Raw genomic sequence first — 23912 nt, 5'->3', positions numbered from 1 at the left:
CTTCAAGTCAGTGACAAATAGTAAAGCATTCTGTGGATCAGCATGAAAGCCAGGCAACTTGCATTTTCAGAAGGAGAGCCAAACTGGTTTCTCCTGAAGCTAAACTATGGTCAGCTTAACCACTTCAGCCCCGGAAGAATTGGCTGCCCAATGACCAGGCCATTTTTTGCGATTCGGCACTGTGTTGCTTTACATGACAATTCCGAGGTCGTGCAACGCTGTACACACACAAAATTAGCATCCTTTTTCTCCACAAATTGAGCTTTCTTTTGGTGGTATTTAATCATCTGCTTTTTTTTTATTTGCGCTATAAACAAAAAAAGAGCAATATGTTGTACTTTTTGCTATAATAAATATCCCCAATTTTTTTTTGTTTTTAAAAGCATTTTTTTCTCAGTTTAGGCCGATATGTATTCTTCTACATATTTTTGGTAATAAAAATCGCAATAAGCGTTTATTGATTGGTTTGCGCAAAAGTTATAGCGTCTACAAAATAGCGGATAGTTTTATGGCATTTTTATTATTATTATTTGTTTACTAGTAATGGTGGCGATCTGCGATTTTTATGGCTACTGCAGACATTATGAAGTCAGCGGAAGGAGTCAGATTTTGACAAAACGGCGTAGGGAGGAGCGGCGTGCTGACGTCACAGACGAGTTAACGCTACAACCCCAGAAGGACAGGCGGATAGTGAGAGCCGGCCGGCTTGAAACTTAACATAACAGTCGCGCTTTTTTTAATTCTACAAAGTGGAAGTGTACATCTTTGTTTTTTTATTAAACATTTGAAAGTGAAAGTTAATTGTATTCTCTAGTGTGTTTCTAACTGTAGGGGAATGGGACTGACCTAGAGGAAATAATAGATTGTGGTTCCTAGCTATTAGGAAATCACGATCTGTCTGTCCTCACAGAACAGGGATTTGTGTGTTTACACACACACACGTCCCTGTTCTGCCTCTCGTGCCCGCAATCGCTCGTGGCCGGCGGTCATGAACATCGGCACCCCCGCGATGCAGCGGGCTATCCCGCTTAAAAGAGCCGACGTACAGCTACGACGGCTCGCGGGATCAGGCTGACCTGCCGCAATATAATGACGGAAGCTGGTCGGCAAAAGACTGGTCTTACATTGATCTCCAGTAGCTCACATTATGGAATTGGAAGTGAACAAGACTGGAGCGTTGGCTGCCACAGAATGTGAAAGGGGGGCACAACCCTTTGGGCGCACCTTCGTGTGGCTGCTATCCCCCTTTGTTATTTTGCAGGAGGTGCATGGCCCTTTAAGAATTCCGGTGGTATCCCAGGTGGGCTATAAAAGCCAATGGGAACACCTGGGATTATTATGGGATGCTGGCCCAAAGGTATTTAAGGCAGCTGGAACCCGGTTCTGGTCCTCATCAGACCTTCAAGAAAAACTAGGTCCCACCCACTGGTCGCGGTACATTATGTTGTGTTTCTGCCACCCTGGATCCAGGGGAGGTGTTGTGTTTATATATACCGTATATCCTCGAGTATAAGCCGAGTTTTTCAGCATTTTTTTGTGTGCTGAAAATGCCCCCCTCGGCTTATACTCGAGTCACCTTTTCGCTCAAATCTCCCGGAATTTGGGAACGCAGTACCCGCCGGTACACATATAGCCCCACTCTTCCTCTACAAGTGTGCAAAGTTTGTTGTCCGGGGAACCTACGGCCGGGCACCCCTTCTATATACTGCCATGTTAAACGTAAGTCTAGTCATGGACACAGTGAGGCATGGACACAGTGAGGCATGGACACAGTGAGGCATGGACACAGTGAGGCATGGACACAGTGAGGCATGGGCACAGTGAGGCATGGGCACAGTGAGGCATGGGCACAGTGAGGCATGGGCACAGTGAGACATGGGCACAGTGAGGCAAAGTGAGGCATGCAGATGGACACCCTAGGCTTATACTCGAGTCAATAAGTTTTCCCATTGGTTTGTTTGTATGGTGGGGGAGTTTGTGTCCTACAGTCCCATGGAGGAATAAGATAAGTATTGCTCCCTCCTATATCCCAACATAGTTAATTAGCTTCATATCCCAATGTGTGTAGACCGGAGTTCAGCTTTAGGTTCCCAATATGTTTTCAAGTTGTGGAAAGAAAGGGAAAGCCCAGAGGAAACCCACAGAGCCATAGAGGTGTCATGTAGATAAAGCACTGGGCTCCAGTAATAATGTGGTTTATGAATTTGTTTGTTCACAAGCAGTTTTAGGACACGGGGCAGCTCAAGTCCCTTTCTCTCCTTGACACGTTTTTTTTTCTCTGTGCGATAGTAAGATCTTTTTCCCAGCCATCGGTAGAGTAGGATGCCATATGTTCCTATAAGCTGAAGTGTGACTTTTGGGAATTCTGTACCAAGCAGACAGAAAGCAGAGAGGAAATGAGCGCTTGAGAACATAACAAACACGCTAAGCGGAGCTGATGGAAGTTGCATAACTAATGAGAAATTAAGCAGAGAAAATGATTTGTAGCCTTTGGATCTAGTATCAGGTAAATGCATTAGGCACGGTGTTAGTTTTAACACGGTACGCTCAAGTCGTAGCTAATGACACATATTAACAAACTGTGATTAAACGCTAAGTTGCTAGAAATACCAGGCCTAATTGGAAGGTTGATTAAATAGCCTGATGCTATTTATGTTCAGATACCTTTCCGATACACCTACAAGTGTTATCTGACAGATGGAAACCTACACATGTTTTTTTCTTATATATACATGCAGTCTGGGTGGCATCAAAGTTTGAAGTTCAAAGTTTAAAAAAAAAAAAAAAAAGATCAACATTCAATAATTTTTAGCATATGTGCAAATGTCTTAACTTTTCCAAGAGGAATAGGAATAGAGGTGTTTCCTCTGGGGAAAAAAGCTAGTTGCCTGGCTGTTATGCAGACCTCCTGGCTTCAGTACTTTTAGGCCCCAAGCACACTGAGTGTTAAAGTGGTTCTAACACCCATGGCCGCTCGCACCCACAGCCTGGCTGCAGAAGGGCCATGGCCCGGCAGCGGGCCGCGGCCCGGGGGTGGACGATTCCTAGTATAAGGTATTTACTGGCAGAATTTTTTTTTTTTTTTTTATCTAAAGTTAAGACAACAAGGGCAGACAATTTAAGAGAGGAAAAGTTGAAAAAATTACTGAAGGTCCGCTTTAATGCATTCCCTGCATTAAGGTAAAAATGTCCCAGTACTTGTATTGCCCCTGACCTACATAAATACTTACCTGAGTCCTATCTCGATCCAGCACTGTGCCCGAGTGCGCTGCTCTATCTTCCTCTTTCAGGACTCGGTGAGTGCAGCGGAAGCCATTGGCTCCTGCTGCTGTCAAATCCTGTGAGGAGAGAGCAGGGGGTGGGCCGGAGGCACGTTTTGTGTTTGTCTTTAGACACACACAGCCCGGTTCAGGAGTGAGCCCATAGGTGCAACCTTATATGAAGCAGCTTCCTATTGTGGCACACCAAGAAAAAGAGGAGCCTAGAGTTCTAGTTGGGGATCCTTGTGTGTAATACCATTGCACAGGGCAGCTAAGTATAATATGTTTTGTAATTTTAGAGAAAAAAATAAATAAGCTTTACAGCCACTTTTAGGCTCGATTCACACCTATGCAAGTTGCTTTTGAGCGTTTTTGCAGTGCTTTTTGCAGTGCTTGCTGCGTTTTTACCACGATTTGCGTTTTTTTTTTAGCTGGCAAGTTAGCGTGGCAATTGGCGTGGCAAGTGACAATCCACTTTTTTTTTTTACATTTCCTTTAACAACCAGCTATAAACAGGTTTTAAAAAAAAAAAACGCAAATCGTGGCAAAAACGCGGTACTTGCGTTTTGGATGCGTGTCCATTGAATTCTATTACATGCAAAATGCTGCTCTTTGCGGGAAAAAAGTCCCAGACCCTTTCCAAAAATGCAGAGGCCCAAAAAAGCATTGATGTGAACATGTTCCATAGGAAACCATGTTAAAAAATTTCCCTGCATTTCTGCAAAATACATCAAAAACGCATTAATGGAGCCTCAGACCTGTTGCATGGAGCTGTGGTATTAAGCTGTGGGAGGAGGGCACAAGTATCCTACCGGCCCTGCTGCTGGCAGCCTCTCAGACTGTATGAAAGGCAGTGACAGCTGCTGTGGATGGGTGGGGCTGGATAGTGCACCTAGCGGTGCTTGTATTTAGGTTTTCACCCAGGGTCAAATGCCCAGAATGCAGACTTTCATTAATTGTGTAAAATATCTGCTCTACCATTACATGCAGTGGTTTCTCCTGCTGGCTTGTACATCACTACAAAACAGGTATTCAACCCACCCAAATGGTTAAATACCTGCAGTAACCAGGGACAAAGATTGCCGCTCTAAGCCTCTGTCCTCTAAAGCACACGCCCTTTTTGAGAACTTAAAGGGGCTGACTCTGAAACATACTAGGAAGGAAGAAAAAATCCTGGACGGCCGCACACCATTGAAGGCATCTTTATTGATATCTTGTGTAGCAGATGAAATCCAATACAGTCACTTCATGTTACAGAAAACAGGAAAAGGCCATGACGCGTTTCACACCATATGAAGGTGCTTAATCATGATTAAAGTGGAGTTCCACCCATAAATATAACATTACATCAGTAGTTTTAAAAAAATGTCATTAGTCCTTTAAGAAAAAACATTTTTTTTTTAGATGCCTTCAAAGTGTTGTTGCTAGGCAGAATAGTTAATCTTCCCTCTTCCTGCACCTAGGTGCTTAAGCTTCCTAACCTACACCGCACAGACTCCTGGCAATGTAGTGGGTGTAACTTTCCAGGAGTCTGTGCACTCCCCAGTCTCGAAGAATCATGTGACTTGGACAGTACAGGTGCTGAAACCTGATCTGAAACCTATTACACTGCTTGTGCAGCACTGAGCATGTGCAAGATCTGCAAGGCTGAAATCCAGGAAGTCATACAGTCTGGCTTCATAATGCCCACACTTAAGATGGCCCCAGTCAATTTCTATTTTATAAAGTGTCTAAATGCTGTAACAACCTAACAAAACAGACCTTAGTTTACAGACTAACTTTACTAGAATACATTAAGCTTGTGTATTACAGGGGTATTTATATTTAAAAAGTGAAATTGTGGCCGGAACTCCGCTTTAAGCACCTTCATACGGTGTGAAACCGTCAACGGCTTTTCCTGTTTTCTGTAACATGAAGTGACTGTATTGGATTTCTTCTGCTACACAAGATATCAATAAAGATGCCTTCAACGGTGTGCGGCCGTCCAGGATTTTTTCTACCTACCTGCAGCAACCAGGGAAGAGGCAATATTTCAACAAACAGGCTGCTGGAAAGGTAAGTATAATGGATCTTCTTTTAACAGGTATGTAATTCTGTACAAATAACCCTGTGTTGACAGGGTCACTTTGAGTGTATGTATTGAACACACTTTACAGTCATTACAGGCTCCTAGGAAATGTACCCTGGCCAAGTCAGCTTTATGAGGTGACCATTAGATTGGCAGGATTACGACACCAGAGGTTCATTCACTGCATTCAGGTTTCTGAAATAGAAATCTGTGCTTACCGAATACAGTTTATGGGCTGTGTCTCTGCAGCAGCATTGCAGTTTAGCAATAATAATAAATCTATCTCCTTTGGGCCAGCTGTTAGGAAAGAAAGTTTGCCTCATAGAATAAGCTGTAATGCTGTGACCTTCAACTCAATAAATATATTGAGGTTTGACCATCTCCAGCTTGTGCCCAACTGGAACAATGCCATCTGTGATTAAAGCCTGACAGATTTCATCGGAATGTGAGAATTGTCCATTACACGGCTGTGTTCTGTACAATACACAGAGTGCAGCTCTATACTGTCCTGGGTGGTGGCTCTTATCATTGTGTAATGCTCTGTCCAGATGTTCCTTATCAGAAGACCAATGCTGGTTTCCAGTAATATAATTAGCCAGTTGCAGTGTTATTACTCTCTACATAGCATGCCCTAGTCTCAACCTAACCTAAAGAAACTATGCACATATGATGACCCTTGCTGAATACCAGTCATTTTTCTGGTGTGTGGTGTGTCTGATATGGCGGATCTATGATGATTACTCATTGTTTATGTTTCGCTTTTTTTTTCCCCCTCCTAAAGTCAGCATACAGATAAGCCACTTGTGACATTTTCATAGGATACAAATGAGAACACTTGAAATCATAAGAGTAAGACAGGTCCTACAGTGCTGGTAATTCAAATATTTGCATCCTCTGGATTTTGGGCAGCACTATCTGTATGTCTTATTACTACAATCATTTCCATATGCAATATTTCTGAGTGTGCAAAATGGACAGTACCAAAACATGCACTAAGAGGGGGTACATGGTCCTGGGAAAACAATATTTCTTAAAGTGGATGTAAACCCACTCTCATCCTTTCTAAACTACTGCCATAGTGCTGATCTATAAGGCCCCTTTCACACGGAGCGGATCAGTAATGATCCGCTCCGTGTGTCCGCAAAGCTCAGCGGGGATCCTCCGTAAAATCCCCGCTGAGCTGGCAGCTGACAGGGCGGCCCCGGCACACTGTGCAGGGACCGCCCTGTGTTTCCTCCGCTCTCCCCTATGGGGGATCGGACGAACACGGACCGTATGTCCATGTTCATCCGATCCGGCAGACGGAAGAAAAATAGGATTTCTTCCGTCCGCAAATGCGGATCTTTGCGGAGGCGGACAAATTACGGGTGTCAGTGGATGTTCATCCGCTGACACCCGTAATCACATAGGGACCCATGTATGTCCCGTTTTCATCCGCAAATGGACGGATGAAAATGCGGACATACGGTCTGTATGTGTGAAAGGGCCCTTAGGATATACATGCATTCTGCATGTATCCTTACCTGTCAAATGTCTCCCCTCTGTCTGTTAAAAGAACTGAAAAACTGCAGATTCTGTGGGTGGGTCTGTTGTCTGGAGCTCGGTGGGTGGAGTCGTGATGTCAGTAGACTCCCAGCCCTCCTCTACACTCCCCTTGTCAACATTAGGGGTGCGCATCTTCACAGGCCTCACGATTCGATTTGATTATGATTATCATGTCCACGGTTCGATTTGATGCGATTCCGTGATGCATCACGATGCATCACGATTACTGCACACGGTTTTCATCCAAAAAATTCAAGCAGTCAGAAAAACTAAATTTTTTTAGATTTTTTCTGTTCTTAGAAAAGACAACACTACCTGCATGTAGCAAAGTGGTCAGAGACTGCAGACATGATACAAGAGAGAGGGTCAGAGGCTGTGGACATGATACAAGAGAGAGGGTCAGAGACTGCGGATATGATACAAGAGAGAGGGTCAGAGGCTGCGGACATGATACAAGAGAGAGGGTCAGAGACTGTGGACATGATACAAGGGAGAGGGTCAGAGACTGTGGACATGATACAAGAGAGAGGGTCAGAGGCTGTGGACATGATACAAGAGAGAGGGTCAGAGGCTGTGGACATGATACAAGAGAGAGGGTCAGAGGCTGCGGACATGATACAAGAGCGAGGGTCAGAGGCTGCGGACATGATACAAGAGAGAGGGTCAGAGACTGCGGACATGATACAAGAGAGAGGGTCAGAGACTGCGGACATGATACAAGAGAGAGGGTCAGAGACTGCGGACATGATACAAGAGAGAGGGTCAGAGACTGCGGACATGATGTATGCCATTTTATTAATTATGGTTTATGTATGTCTTATTGACTGATTCACATCACAACTTCATTGATACCTCTTTTTTTTTACGATTTATGGTTTTGCTCATTACTGCCACACACATGCAATGCATGGCTGCATGTGTGGGACGGTGATAAGCAAAACCATAAATCATACAAAAAAGGGTATCAATTTCAAATCAATGAAGTTGTGATGTGAATCAAACAATAGGACAATAGACAAAAACAAAGGCATACATAAACCATAATTAATGTTATGATATTGTATTGTTTCATCGTTCAGTATTTCCATCAATAACACCTTGCTTGTTTGTGATTACTAGGGAGATAAATCACAAATTACCGTGTATGACCATCAGAGCCCAATAGAAAGAGGATGCGGCGTTGTGAGACACTCACTCCACGTGTCTCACAGCACCAAGCTCAACACGGCGACGCTGGGAATGACATCAGCAGGGTGCGGGAAAAAGGCACGGCTAGCGCCCGCGGCTCCTTCGGCTGCTTTCAGTTCAGATCAGACTCGGAGGCAACGCGTATAGCGGCACGTGGGTGACATCAGAAAATCGATTATGCAAGGTCGTAGCATCGATGCCGCATCGTGGGTGGTCGAATATCGATGCTACGATTAATTTCAACACCCCTAGTCAACATGCATTTTCTCCTGTGTATTCCTTACACTAATTTCTGCTATGATCACTAACATCCAGTCAAAATCCAGAAAAGTAACCACATGACTTCAGAAAAGGAGTGGGGGTGGGAATTATAAAATAATGCCTGTTTCCAGGCTAGTGCATGAGATATGTAAATAACCTGTCACTCACAGCAAGGGTGAAGAACGGACAAAAGTTTTCTCCTGTTTGTCCGTTTATCTCACTGAAAAAGCAAGAGGATTGCTCAGAGCTGGATTAACTCTTTGCGGCAAGACTGGGCACAGATGATAGGAAATTGTATACTCTACATTGTGACAGAAAAAAATAAATAAAATGTGGGTTTACATCCACTTTAATTAAAGTAATCCTGACAAAATCATCAGAACTGTGCAATGTTCATTTCATGTGTATGGGTACCTTTTAACAGACGTGAATTCTGTGTATTTCAGCACATAGCCAGTGCGCAGATGTGGTCCTGTATGAGGAGATTCACATTGCTAACATTGTCATCATAGTTCTTTAGTGGCCTCACCTTATGTGAGACACTTAGATTATCTGTACTGATTGATGTCAGCTGCACTTTCACTCTGCTCCACATCTAGGTCAAACAATTAGACACGGTGGCTTTGTCAAACATCTTTTGAAGGAGCTGACAGTGCAAGCAGGAACTCATACTTTCTGAAGGGACTGGATGCTTTGCCTAGTCATGGACCAACTAGTTGATGAGGAAGTGCAAATGCACAGCTCCCAACTGTCCTTGATTTCGAGGGACTATCCTTGATTTGAAGCAATGTCCCTCTGTCCCTCTTCCCCCCTCATTTGTCCCTCATTTTGGTCTGATCTATGAAGTTGTATATAAAATGCACTTTTTATCTTTCAAAAAGTGTTTCCCAGTGCTAAACCTTCCATCTGATTTCTAAATTGCTGCATTTGTAAATTTTAAAAGCCAATATAAAGGAATATTAGTGGTATATTAGGTCATACATAACCCCTTCAGTGCCCCCTTGTGGTTAACTCCCAAACTGCAATTGACATTTTCACAATAAACAATGCATTTTAAATGCATTTTTTGCTGTGAAAATGACAATGGTCCCAAAAATGTGTCAAAATTGTCCGAAGTGTCCGCCATAATGTCACAGTCACGAACAAAAAATTGATGATCGCCGCCATTAGTAGTAAAAAAAAAAATAATAAAAATGCAATAAAACTATCCCCTATTTTGTAAACGCTATAAATTTTGCGCAAACCAACTGATAAACGCTTATTGCGATTTTTTTTTTTTTACCAAAAATAGGTAGAAGAATACATATCGGCCTAAACTGAGGAAAAAAAGTTTGTTTATATATTTTTGGGGGATATTTATTATAGCAAAATATAAAAAAAATTGGATTTATTTTGGTTTATAGCGCAAAAAATAAAAACCGCAGAGGTGATCAAATACCACCAAAAGAAAGCTCTATTAGTGGGAAAAAAAGGACGCCAATTTTGGTTGGGAGCCACTTCGCACGTGCAATTGTCTGTTAAAGCGACGCAGTGCTGAATCGCAAAACCTAGCCTAGGAAGAAAACTTTTTAGTCTCAGGGAATGTAAGAGGACATGGGGCCACACAATGAGATTGGAATAGAAGCAGTTTAGCCTCAAGCTACGTAGGGTTTTTTTCACTGTTGGGGCAATAAGGATGTGGAACTCTCACAATTAGTGGTGTCAGCGAGGAGTATTGATATTTTTTTAAAGACTTTTGGACGTACATCTTGGTGAACACAACATACAGGGATATGGAAAATGATTATCGACACTGACACACATACACCAACACAGGTTGAACTGGATGGACTATTGTCTTTATTCAACCATACCTACTATGTAACTATGTAGTAAAGCCAGGGTTCAGACAACAGCCTGGAAAGCTGCAACTTTCAAAAAAATACCAGTAGTGACTACTATTATTTATTTTTTTCTTCCAGGTTCCATTTTAACGTAAAAAAATAAAAAAAATAAACACTGTCTAACTGGATTGGGATTTGATTAGGGAGCCATACAAGAATAATTTACAATGTAGGCAAAGTCCATGATGGGATGATGGGGATCTTAGGCCCCATACACACGACCGAGTTTCTCGGCAGAATTCAGCCAGAAACTCGGTCGGAGCTGGATTCTGCCGAGAAACTCGTCGTGTGTACACTTTTCAGCGAGGAAGCCGACGAGGAACTCGTCGGGCCAAAAAGAGAACATGTTCTCTATTTCCTCGTTGTTCAATGAGGAAAGTCGGCCCGCCGAGATCTCGGCGGCTTCCACACTGAACTCGACGAGGAACTTGATGTGTTTGGCACGTCGAGTTCTTCGGACGTGTGTACGGGGCCTTACTCTATATTTCCACTGCTGTGGAGGATCTTTTTTATTTCTGAAAATTAAAAACCAATGAAGATACATTTATGCTGTCTTGAGAAAGTGTCAACAATAGGTACAGAGCTTTTGGTGATATAAGCGGAATATCATGTAATAATATTATGCATTATGTATATTATTATGGATATTATGTAGCAATAAACATTCATTTGTGTTGTAATTTAGTTAGTTCCAATAAACATATCTATTTTTCCCCCATACCATTAATTGTAAAGATAATGTGTTTGGTTATCCGTACTCTGATTTAATTTTCGAGTTCCATTCTTTTTCCGCCCCCTCAGATTCGCTGCAGAATATATTGCTGCATTATTAATAGAAGATAATAAGTGGTGAAACGGCCTTTCAATGGAGTGAAATTAGTTCCTTATAAATAACGTATTACTTGCAAGAATTAAGACCATTCATCTGGAAAAATAGCAGAGAATTTCTGCAAGTCCAGGACTTTTTATGAAACAATATCCTCTGAAAAGCAGAATCATCATTCTTGGGCTTTTGGGGTCTAAAAAGATGAAAAAACGTTACAACCCAATCTCACTGACTCAATAAGGCCGTGCAAAGAGTTATGGGGTAAGATGTGCAATAACCTGAACGAATCAATTACTCTCTTAACTGTGCCTTATGCACATTATTATTGCTCTTTGCTTGCTGAACAATCCATATTGGTCTCACTTTTACACTTTCCTGAAATAAGAATGGTCTGTGCCCGGAAAAAAAAAATCAGATTCTAGGAGAAATGTGTTCAGCGTATTCTTCAAATGCACCATCTATTTGGTTGCTACTGAACAATACAGAACATTTTGGTTATTAGGGTACATACACTTCAAAGCTATTCCTGAAATACCTTTTCCCATCAGCAGTGTAAAGCAGTCTTGTGACTTCTATCAGTGTCTGGTTAACCACTTCCAGACTGCCTTCTGCACTTTTAAAGTGGAGGTTCACCCTATAAAAAATGTCTAACAATACATCCAGCCCAGTCCTGCATATAAAATGACACTGACCTTTTTTTTTATTTGCCGTAGATAGCGTTTAGCCGTGGAATTCACCGCGGCTTCCGGGTAGGGAATCCCGCGGGAGTGGGCGTTCCTATTGGGAAGGAAGCTCGGGTCGGCTTGGCTATAATCGGCGCCTGCGCACCGGCGCCAAATAGAGCTGAGCCAACCCGAGCTTCCTTCGGGAAGTCGTGACGCGCTGTGTGCATTGAACTGCCAGGGCGACACACGTCGCCGCGTCATCGTCGCCACGACGGCGTGGCCTCGTCGCCGCGTATCGAGTACGCGCGGATTTCTGTATGATGGTGTGTACATCATACAGAAATCTCCGGGCAGACATGTACGCTGAAAACGGTCCGGCAGACCGTTTTCATCGTACATGTTTGCCCGTCTGTACGATGTCTTGGGTTCGCCTGCCCCTGACAGTGACTCGAGCTGGGCATCGCCGCTTAGTGAACAATTGGCTCGGGCGGCTCGGCTGCTTGAGGCTGCTCTAGTCCTGCAAAGGGAACTGAGTTACTGCTGTGAAAAAAGTGCAGGAACTCCGTTCCCACGCGTTCCCGCAGGACTTGAGCCCTGCTGCACACTGTGCAGGGACCGACCTGTTAGTGCGCCGCTCTCCTCTATGGGGGTTCGGAAAAAGATGGACTATAGTGTCCGTTTTCATCCGATCATAGGGTTTCCATTCATCACACTTTAGTGGGTCGGATGTCAGCGGACATATCACCCCTGACATCCGTCGCTCCATTAAGGTGCAGGTCCGTTCAGGTCCGCCTAAAAAACCAAACGGTCCGCCCGTGTGAGAGGGTCCTAAGGCTTTATCCATATTAGAAATGCATTCACAAATATAGAAAAATAATAGTGTTAAAGTAAACGTGGTAACATTGACTGTTACATTTTGGGTTTGTTTTATATGTCCTTTGCTCATGTTCAGTAGTACTCTGCTAAAGTGTGTCCTCTTTTCCCATCTATGACAGTTGGGAGATGGACAAGCATGTCGGTAAGGTATGGGTACCTTTTTGTTTCCCAATCAGAACCAATAGGCCAGTAATTATCTGCACTTAGCACATCTCTTGCTTCACTTAACAACCATCTCTGCTGACTTGTTAGATTAATGGAGTGTGCTAGGTTTAAATTAAGGGCAGCGTGGTAAACCAAGCATTAACTTGGTATTCATAAATTTATCATGAGGGAATAATGGCATGTGTGTTAATATTAGATCCTGCCCTCTGCTAGCATAATTATATCAAATCACGATTTCATAACCTTTCAAATTGTTACCTTTATTGCACATTTCATGGTGCTTGTGACTAGCTTGTACTTAAAGCAGAGTGTATTTGTCCCAGCAACTTACTTTCAGCCTGCCAATAAAGGGTTTATTCGAGCTGGACAAGATATTTCTGTTCTGGGTGTGATCTGGTGGGCTGAATCACCAATTAACTTTTTATATAGCTCAGGGGTTCAGCATTTATATCTCCCATCAGTTTTTTTGCTCCCAGCCACAGAGTCTTTTCATCACGTCTTAAAAAGAAATCCAAAAAAGGAGTGAGACCCCCTCATAAAGTTTGTGGTATATAGGGGAACTCAGGTGCAGAGATCATGCTCATTGTGACTTCTGCTGGTGAAAATGAATTAGAAGTTTAAAGTGGGGTTTTCACCTTTTCTTCAAGCCAAATCCGAACACTTTAGTTGTGCTGGGCAATTTTTTTCCATAGTACACATTATAGTATTATAAAAGATGCCCCTCCAGCAGCTGCTGAATATTTGAGGCCTGGTGTGTGCTTCATGTGGACGTGCCCAGTCCAATTTGTTTTTACTTGGTATAATCTGCTGCATAGTATTGCACCTCTTTGCTCTCTGTCCTCCTGAAGAAGCAGGTTGTGAATCCTGCGAAACGCATAAAGAAACATCTATTCTACAGCAACAACAAAAAAAAGTTCATTAATTGAAACCCTGAGCATGGGTATAAGTGTTTTATAGTATGAGGTTTATTGGTTATTTGCAAGTACACATTGATACAAATATTTTCTAGAGAGATATTACTTATTCAAAGAGAGTGGGATGTACCACTCCCTTATTTTAAACCTACTGTATTCCATAAGGCACCTTAAAAGCGCACTTTTTAGATACACTTTCAATAGACCAAAAGGGACCCCATATTACATTTACGTTTTTGGGTTTACACATATGACGGAATCACTTCCCACACTCCGTTTGAGTGCTTTCATCAGTATATCGCTTCCTAAGCTCTGGAACACGATAACAGTGGATCTGGATAAGTTACCCAAAGAACAGTGCCAGTTTTGGAGTAAACCAATATAAGTACTGTTTATTTGAACAAGTATACAGGCTTTTATACACTTGAGAAAGACATCCCCCCCGATCAGATTACCCTAACAATACATACTGCACACAGGAATATAATTACAACAACAGACATACATTATTAACATGACGTTAATTAACCCCCTGGATGACTCAGAGGTCTAACCTTCCAGGTCGGACTTGCCGTCTCATAGCTCACAACTACAATACACATTATCATAAGTATAAACACAGAACACCTTCAGACAATAGCAGAGTTAATTGGCACAAACAACAATGGGTGAAAGACCCTTAGGTGGCACACTAGACCTACTTACAATAAACACGTTATGGCAGGGGGTCCCAGACAGGTGGCTTGCTGATGACATAAACATCTGCTATGAGTCCCAAGCTGGCAGAGACCACCATGGCCTTTTTAATAATGTCCTTTTGCATTACATAACAGAACATCTTCCCAAATGCAGCTCCCTCAAATGACAGGGCCCATAGTCGGTAGGCAAGTGGCTAGCATTCAGTCCCCTCCAAAAGCCCCTGTCCAGAGTGAGTCTATCATGATAAACACTTAATAAAAACCTCAGCCTTAGTTAAGCTGGACTACATTGGATGGTTCACTGCTGTTCTCCGTTGATCTGATAAAAGTTGCCATGTACATCAATGGCCATAAACATAGCAATGAGGATACACGGTAAAGTTTACCTATTCCAGCAATCAGAAATGGCGAGGGTTCATTTACGCCATTAAAAAAATGAAGCAATGTGAATTGTGATAACACTCATTGCCATGCAGATTCCAATACAGTGCATTTGGATTCCATTCATTTGATTTAAATCAGAGCTGTGGGTCAACGCATCCAATAAATGCTGCCCAACAAGATGCAGCGTAGATAATTTACGAGGACATGCTCCAATTTGATGTATTTGTTTTCTGCTTCACCCTGCATTGTGCATTTGTTGCATCATGTGAATGGGGTACAAGTAAAGTTGGATACACACTATACAACTTTTGTTGTTTTGATTTCCTTTTAGATTTACCTTCAACTATGTAGTACAAGGGCCTGCCTGATTACATGCAATTTGAAAGCGTTTAGGTTGAACCTCCATATTATATGGTTTTGGTAAATCTAAAGAAAACTAATTTAAAGACAATTGTATAGTGTGTATCTAGCCTAAAGCTGGCCATACAATATACAATTTTCTTGTAAAATTTTCCTTTAGATTTACCAAAACCATATAATATGAGGTCAAACCTAAACATTTTCAATTTGTATGCAATCAGACAGAGACAGGCCCTTGTACGACATAGGCGAAGGTAAATCTAAAGGTAACTCTGCAGAAAATCTAATAGTGTGTATGGGGTCTAAGGCTGGCCATACATTATACAATTTTCTTCTATAGATTTCCTTTATATTTACCAAAACCATATAATAGAAGGTCAAATCTAAACCCTTTCAATTTGTATGCAATCAGGCAGGCCCTTCTACTACACCAGGGGTGCCCAACCTTTTGAAGAGTGAGGGCCACTTGAGTTATTTGGTAACCGGTTGCAGGCCAATGAGCAGAGCGGGTGGATGGCATGTCCGTGTCTGCTTTGCATATGCAGAGCGGACAAGGACACAGCCTACTATACTTTTTAGTGGATCGGATTGGGGGTAGGACACAAGTCGTTTTATGTCTGCCACTAAGGCCTCGTACACACGACCGAACATGTCCGCTGAAACTGGTCCGCGGACCAGTTTCCGCGGACATGTTCGGTCGTCTGTACGGCCGACCAGACCGTTTTCCAGCAGACATTTGTCCAGCCGACCGTTTTCGACATGTCCGATGGTCAGTATGACCGATCGGACATGTCCGCTGGCCCGAGAACCCGCGCATGACGTCGAAGTGATTCGACGCATGCGTGGAAGCATTTAACTTCCGGGTTCGTGCACGTCGCTGCGTCATCATCGCCTTCACGTCATCGTCACGTCACCGCGTATTCTGTCCGTGCGGATTTTGGTTTGATGGTGTGTACAATCATCAGACCAAAATCTCAGAGCGGACATGTCCAATGAAAACGGTCTGCCGACCGATTTCATCGGACATGTCCCCTCGTGTGTATGAGGTGAATGAAGGTTCCAATTGGTCGAACTGTCGGACTGACCGTTTGAAAGGGCCCCAAGGCTGCTTTCACATTGATGCACTGCGGTTTACCCGCACCGCGGGTGCAACACAGTGTACCTTTGGCTTTCCTGCACTTTGCAATAGACTTTTATTTTATATATCTGCAGGTTTGGTGCACTTTCAGAAAGCTCACCAAACTTGCAGGTAATAACGTCATAACGTAATAATAAAGTCTATGGCTCCGTGCAGGTAAACCACAGGTAAACTGCTCTGCACCTGCGGATCAGTATGAAAGCAGCCCAGTAACCACTGCAGAACAGATATTCCCATATATACACTGTGATTTTAGTAATAAACTGACCTTTAATAACAGTATTCTATTCCATCCCAGAGCCTGAGGTCTTAGGCCACATCAGAGGGCTCCGTGGGCCACATGTGGCCCCCAGGCCACTGGTTGGGCACCCCTGTACTACACAATTGAAGGTAAATCTAAAGCAAATTGAATAAGAAAATTGTATGGTGTATGGCCAGCTTAACTCTACTTTCCAATGAAAATTAACTGCAATCTATTTAATTAAAAGAAAAGCAACAATTAGCCATGCTCATGCTTTCAGGCTGTTGTGCCACTATCACTGTCAGCATTTCTTTGTAAAGTGTATCATACACAGGCAGGACTTGAAAGCCAACACAGATGATTCTGACCGCTTTGGGCTGCTGTCTGGTGGTACAAGTGTGAATAACGATCAGAGTTCTAAGACCACTTAGAAAAGTTAGAGATATAAGTTTGGTCGTCTGCAAAAAGTTAGGCAATGTAGGTATCTAGAAATAACACCTGATCGTGCACAACCATATGCAGGCGCTGAAATGTTGTCCATGCAAGCGACACCTTTGCCATGTAACCTGTTGGAAGAGACACTTCATTGATATGAAATGTCTCTTACGGTTGAACTTGATGGACTTGTGTCTTTTTTCAACCTGACTAACTATATCTTCCATTGTATAGCTGTCTCTTGACAGCTAACGACACACTTCTATGCTATATGGCAATGTTGCATCTTCTCAGCATTCAATGAATGGGCACCTTAAAACTCCGGTTAAGACCCCATACATACTATACAACTTTTGTTGTCCGATTTTTCCTTTGGATTTACTAAAACCATGTAGTGCAAGGGCCTGCCTGATTGCATGCAAATTGAAACTCTTAAGGTTTAACCTCATATTGTATGGTTTTTGGTAAATCTGAAGGAAAACATCTACAGAAAATTGTCTAGCGTGTATCCAGCTGAAGTCTCCTAGAAGAGCCCCAGGCTTCCCCCAGTCTCCAGTGCAGCCTCATTCACACATTATCAGCACTTCTACACCCTGCAAGCAGAAAACAATCTGAGACTGTACTCTACTTCTGCAGGGAATGAATTGGACTGCACTACAGAGACCGGCGAGTTTACTGACAGCGTTCAGAGCAAATTTAGTCGTGAAAACAGCAGAGAGAGCGTGGAGAAGAGAGAGAGACGGCAGGAGAACAATAGGGACCGTGAGTGCAATCAGCAAAACAAAGTACAAGTTTTGCTTCTTTTATTTTTTATTTTTTTCTCAGAGAGGAACATAAAACTTGCCCAAGGCAGCAACAATACACAGTGTGCGCACGTTTACAAGAAAAGTATTTAAAGCCTTACCTTGTGCTCTGGAAGAAATAAGAAAACAGCTAGCACACATCAGCAGTATAAGTGTCTGGACTGGGAGAGAGAACGGCTGTTTTGTCTTGAGCTGTTCTGACATCTTATCCTGACTGAGAAAAAGCTTTCATCAGCTGTCTGAGCAGTACAGCACCATAATATACAGTTACAGGGGACGGGGATGCAGGATGTGAGAAATTTCCTGAATGCAGTTCAGTTAACCCCTCCTGCCTGACATGATCATCTAAGACTTTCTCCCCTTAAACTTTTTTTTTTTTTTTCTATTTTGGCAGGAGGGGAAGAAATGTTGACCGTTGCAATAAATGAGCACACTGTCTGTGTTGGCCAGCGGGAGGCATTAAGATCGTTAGAGAAGGAAGGCAGACCTGGGAAGGGTACTCAAGCCAACATTTACAGTTCTTATTACAATGGAACAAATTATTGTCCTCAAGACTGTTCGGCTGCATTCTGCAGGATCCTAAAACCTACAAAAAAATAAATAAAAAAATTGACTTTTTTGTGTGTTCTGCAAAGTCCAGAATCATTATATCCGAGTGATGGAAACAACGGCTTTACAATTTGTCTGGCCTGGACAATGTTTGGATTTTTCATACATATTAAAATCTGCATTTTTTGTTGCTAGGAAAATACATCAGCCCTCCCCAAACATCTGTATATTTTCTGAAAGTAGAGGCCCTGCAGATTAAAATGGTGGTAGGTGCAATTGTGTATGTTGCTCGATATATGGTCATATGTTTATTAAACACATATTTAGGGCTCTTTCACACGGAGCGGATCCGTATTGATCCGCTCCGTTAGCCCGTTTGGCACAGCGGGGATTCCTCCGTTAATCCCCGTTGAAGCTGTCGGCGGACAGGGCGGTCCCCGCACACAGTGCAGAGACCGCCCTGTCTCTCCTCCGCTCTCCCCTATGGGGAATCGGATGAATACGGACCGTGTGTCTGTATTTATCCAATCCGTTCCGCCGGACGGAAGAAAAATAGGGTTTTCTTCCGTCCGCAAAAGCGGATCTTTGCGGATGGTTGCGGACGTTATCGGATGCATCATCCGCTAACGTCTGCAATCCCATAGGGTACATTACAAGTCCGTAAATGGACTTGTAATAAACGGACCGTTTGTCCATACGTCTAAAAGGGCCCTTAGAGGAAAAAAGTACACTAAAATGAATTTTAGTGCACATCAACACAATATTATACCCATTGGGGCTTATTTACTAAAGGCAAATCCACTGTGCACTTGCAAGTGCACTGTAAATGCACTTGGAAGTGCAGTCGCTTGTAGAGCTGAGGGGGATATTCAAGGAAGATAAAAAAAAAAAAATGTTTTGCTTGCACATGATTGGATGATAAAATCACCAGAGATTCACCTCATTTCAGATCTTCCCTTAGATCTACAGCAAATGCACTTCCAAGTACACTTGCAATGCACTTTCAAGTGCTCTTGTAGAGCATTGGGAATTTGCCTTTAGTAAATCAACCCCATACTTTGCTAAAATGTAAAAAACGGGGCTGTGTCAAGTACGAAGATACCAAATAGTCCAAGCCTTTAAAGTGATTGTAACTTTTTTGTTTTGTTTAACCACTTAAGGACCCCTTCACGCCAATATATGTCGGCAGAATGGCACGGCTGGGCACATCAACGTATAGGTACGTTGTCCTTTAGGCCCAGCCGTGGGTTCGCGGGCGCGCGCCCGCAACCCGGTCCGAAGCTCCGTGACCGCGGGACTCGCGGACCCGATCGCCGATGGAGTCCCGCGATCGGTCCCCGGAGCTGAAGAACGGGGAGAGCCGTGTGTAAACACGGCTTCCCCGTTCTTCACTGTGGCGGCAGCATCGATTGTGTCATCCCTTTTATAGGGGGACACAATCGATGATGTCACACCTACAGCCACACCCCCCTACAGTTGTAAACACACTTCAGGTCACACATAACCCCATCAGCGCCCCCTGTGGTTAACTCCCAAACTGCAATTGTCATTTTCACAATAAACAATGCATTTTAAATGCATTTTTTGCTGTGAAAATGACAATGGTCCCAAAAATGTGTCAAAATTGTCCGAAGTGTCCGCCATAATGTCGCAGTCACGAAAAAAATCGCTGATCACCGCCATTAGTAGTAAAAAAATTTTTTTTTATAAAAATGCAATATTTTGTAAACGCTATAAATTTTGCGCAAACCAACCGATAACCGCTTATTGCGTTTTTTTTTTTTTAATAAGAATAGGTAGAAGAATATGTATCGGCCTAAACTGAGGAAATTTTTTTTTTTTTATATATATTTTTGGGGGATATTTTATTATAGAAAAAAGTTAAAAATATTGCATTTTTTTCAAAATGGTCGCTCTATTTTTGTTTATAGCGCAAAAAATAAAAACTGCAGAGGTGATCAAATACCATCAAAAGAAAGCTCTATTTGTGGGGAAAAAAGGTCGCCAATTTTGTTTGGGAGCCACGTTGCACGACCGCACAATTGTCAGTTAAACCGACGCAGTGCTGAATCGCAAAAAGGGGCAAGGTCCTGTAGCTGCATTTTGGTCCGGATCTTAAGTGGTTAAATAACGAACATGTTATACTTCCCTCCTCTGTGCAGTTGGTTTTGCACAGGGCAGCCTGGATCCTCTTCTTCTTGAGTCCTTCTTCACTGCTCCTGGCCCCTCCCTCCTGTTGAGTGCCCCCTCAGCAAGTAGCTTGCCATAGGGACACCCGAGCCAAGCTTCAGCTCTGTGTGTAAATTAAGACATTGAGCAGACATCATTCATTCGGCCTTGCCCCCTCTCTCTTCTTGTTGGCTAACTTTGATATCCGTGGAAGCCAATGGCGCCACTTCTGTGTCTCAACCAATTAGGAGGGAGAGTCCCAGATGGCCAAGGCACTTGTGGAAATAGCTGGACAGAGAGGGGGCTCAGACAAGTATTGGGGGGGGGGGGCTGGGGTGGCAGCTGAACACAGAAGGCTTATTATCTTAATGCAAAGAACGTGTTAAGAAAAAAAAAACTTCTGCCTTTAAAGTGGTTGGGAAAAAAAAACCTTCTGTGTGCAGCAGCCCCCCTAATACTTACCTGAGTCTCTGCTGATCCAGCGCTGTTGCACAAAAAACTCGCTGGCCGGGACTTTCCTTCCTGATTGACTGAGACAGAAAGGGAGCGCCATTGGCTTCCACTGCTGTCAATCAAAGTCATTGAGCCAATGAGGAGAGAGAAGGGGCAGGGTCGGGCCACAGCTCTATGTCTGAATGGATGCACAGAGCAGCGGCTCGGTTCAGGTGCCCCCATAGCAAGCTGATTGCTGTGGGGGCACTCTGCAGTGGGAAGGGGCCAGAAGTGCCAGAGAGGGAAACAAGGAGGATCCACGCTGCTCTGTGCAAAATCACTGCACAGAGCAGGTTAGTATGACATGTTTGTTATTTTTTTTTTGCAAAATCTTTTTTATTGAGATTTATATTGACATACAAAACTAGGTCACGCAGGGGCCGAACAGTTGCCCACGCAGGGGCAGTACCTCGGTCGTGACAACATGCCGCAACAGGGCACAACACATCTTAACTTAACTTATACTATAGCCCCAATGTGGGGAGAGGGTAATTTCAGGATAATCTGTGCTCAAATCGGTATTGACAAAAGAGTGCAGCATGAAAATAGTTGGGTCAATAGCTAACAAACTGCAGACACATTATCTATCTAGGCATTTGCTACTGGATCATTTACCGTGGTGTTATCATCTAGCCAACAGTTCCATACCTTCTAAAATTTTTGTGGGCATCCCCTGCCCGAGTAGGTGGCCCTATACAAGGGCAAACTAGCATTTACTAGGCTTTTCCAGAATCTGACAGAAGGGGGAGACGATTGTTTCCAGGTCATCGTAATGGCCTTATGAGCATAATATAGTAACAGGGATATGAGTATCTTCCTGGCTCTAATCACTGACATTTGTTCCACCAGCCCTAACAGACAATATTTAGGATCATAGGGAACACAAGTCCCAGTGACCCTATTGATCACCTGGAGAACTTCTTTCCAATAAAGTTCAATTGCCGGACAGACCCAAAAAATTTGGAAAAAGTCACCCGGTCGGTAGGAACAACGCCAGCACTCCGGAGAATGTGCCCGCGACATCTGGTGCAACCTGTGAGGTGTGTAGTGAGCCCTATGCACAATTTTGTAATGTACTAATTTATCCCTTGCTAAAAACAAGAGGGGAGAAGGGAAAGTCCCAAATCTCCCCCCAATCGTCCTCATCCAGCCCCGGTATATCCCCCACCCATTGCCTGCGGAGGGAGGACAGCTCGGGGCTGGCAGCAACCAACAGGGATCCATAGATCTGAGACGTGGGTTTCTCCAAGTCTTTCACCCGGAGGGTGGATTCGAGTTCAGAGTATACCAATTCCACTGGTTGGCCCAAAAATTGACACATGTAGGCATGAGCCATGTTTGTTATTTTTAAATTAATTTCATTTTTAGTAAGATACTCCCAATAGGAAATCAGTTCTAAAGGAATGCAGACCCAGCAGTTTTCCTCATTAGAGCCCTATGGCTGCAGCAGCTGGTTGATAATTATGAAACCACTTCCATTAGACTCACATGGGCACAGAGGAACAAACAAGGATTCCTTCAGAATAGCAAAAGGTAGGAATCTGCAACGTACATACAGTAGATCACTCGGAGGGGAATTTATTTTATTTGTTTTAGCTTGAATGAGAATTTTTATGTTGGCTCTCAACTGAACAATCAAGCTAACAAATGGCTGGTGTCGTAGCTGAATTTATGTAAAGCACCATAGCCACTGCAGATAAAACAGAGGCTAAGATGGCTGCTTCCTTTGTTGTAAGGGATTGGAGGGTTTAGTTCCTCTTTTGAAATTTGCATGCTCGTGAAATGGTAGAAAAAGGAAAAGTTTTGGTATACAAATTTGTCCACGAGCGATTCTATAATAGCTTTTAGAGGTTATAAGTTTAGCATAAACTGTGCATTATGGACTAAGAAGTATTCTCACTCTGACATTAGCCGTGATATCTCACATGTGTGACGCAATTGCTACTTACAATACATACACGTGTGCGCCCTACACAAGCATTTGCATGCACATGTATACATGGGGCAATGTGATTGTTTTTAGTAGCTAATTAAGTAAGGTTGGCAAAAAACTTCAAATTACAAATATGACAATAAAAGTGAAGTGGAAATGTCCACATAAATATATAAATAAATGTGTATATGTGAAAAACACGAATGGTGTAAAAATATAAAAAGACAAATCTGATTATAGAATAGTCCAGCAATAATATTGGTGAATTCCAAAACCTGGTGATAACTTCAAAGAGGTGCTAGAGTTGAAGGAGCGTTGAAATTAATTAACGTGAAGAAAAACCACCACCGATAGGTAAGGGGGCTTACCAAAGAGTTTGAACCCAGAGGAACCTACGTTCAGATGGGTCAAACAGAGCTTTGTGTGGTAAAACCATGTTGGAACCTGGGCAATCCTGTATGTGTCTCCAATGGCTGTAGCAAGAGTGACCAAATGGCAGAGGAATGGAGTATACCACAGACGAAGATAGCTGGTTACCCGATGGTCTCACAGGACATGATGGTCCAAAAAAATCCCGGATGTATATGGAAGGGTGCGTACCATGGATTAGGAAGAAAAAAACATCCACATAGCGTAACTCTGTGTTGAATGTTGAAATTTTAATGTAGCAAGAACACTTACATTTAGATGGATGTACAAGCGCTTTGTGCAAAGTAGTAGCAACAGTGGGGTCCTCCCGACGTGTTTCGTTCCAAGGACATCATCTGGGGTCAGGTACTCTTTATGGAGACAACAGGCAAGTATTAGACTTCTAATGTCACCTCTGCCCTCCACTGCAGCTAATCATGGACAGATTGTGCTTGATTACCTGCTTCCCCAGCCATAGCAGCCCGGAAATCACAGCATTGAATCCAGAAGCGACTAAATGCTCAGTGCTTCTGGGTTCATTAGCTGTAGAGGACATTGGGCAGCTTTACAGTTGCCTGGATCACTTTTACTGCGAAGTCGGTCACTGATGGAAAAAATATGTACAAAACTCTTCAAGTTCAGACCATTCAT

General features: G+C 43.1%; 1 protein-coding gene and 1 long non-coding RNA gene across 2 annotated transcripts in view; one reads left to right on the top strand and one right to left on the bottom strand.

Moving 5' to 3' along the window:
- ADAM12 (ADAM metallopeptidase domain 12) overlaps positions 1-18192 on the bottom strand; it is a 706349-nt gene extending 688157 nt beyond the window's left edge. Inside the window, exon 1 of the mRNA XM_040361428.1 lies at positions 17812-18192. Within this exon, the coding sequence (XP_040217362.1) occupies positions 17812-17914 (103 nt within the window). The 5' untranslated portion in view covers positions 17915-18192. The remainder of the gene's footprint in view (positions 1-17811) is intronic.
- The window catches only part of LOC120946758, a 55132-nt gene extending 36825 nt beyond the window's left edge, over positions 1-18307 (top strand). Inside the window, exons 2-3 of the long non-coding RNA XR_005750785.1 lie at positions 17544-17669; positions 18105-18307. This is a non-coding gene — a long non-coding RNA (uncharacterized LOC120946758). The remainder of the gene's footprint in view (positions 1-17543; positions 17670-18104) is intronic.
- Positions 18308-23912: the final 5605 nt, after the last annotated feature.

Source organism: Rana temporaria, chromosome 8, assembly GCF_905171775.1.
Source record: "Rana temporaria chromosome 8, aRanTem1.1, whole genome shotgun sequence".
In the NCBI taxonomy this organism is placed as follows: domain Eukaryota; kingdom Metazoa; phylum Chordata; class Amphibia; order Anura; family Ranidae; genus Rana; species Rana temporaria.
Note: the sequence above shows the minus strand (reverse complement) of the source record. Positions and strands in the feature narration are given on the sequence as shown.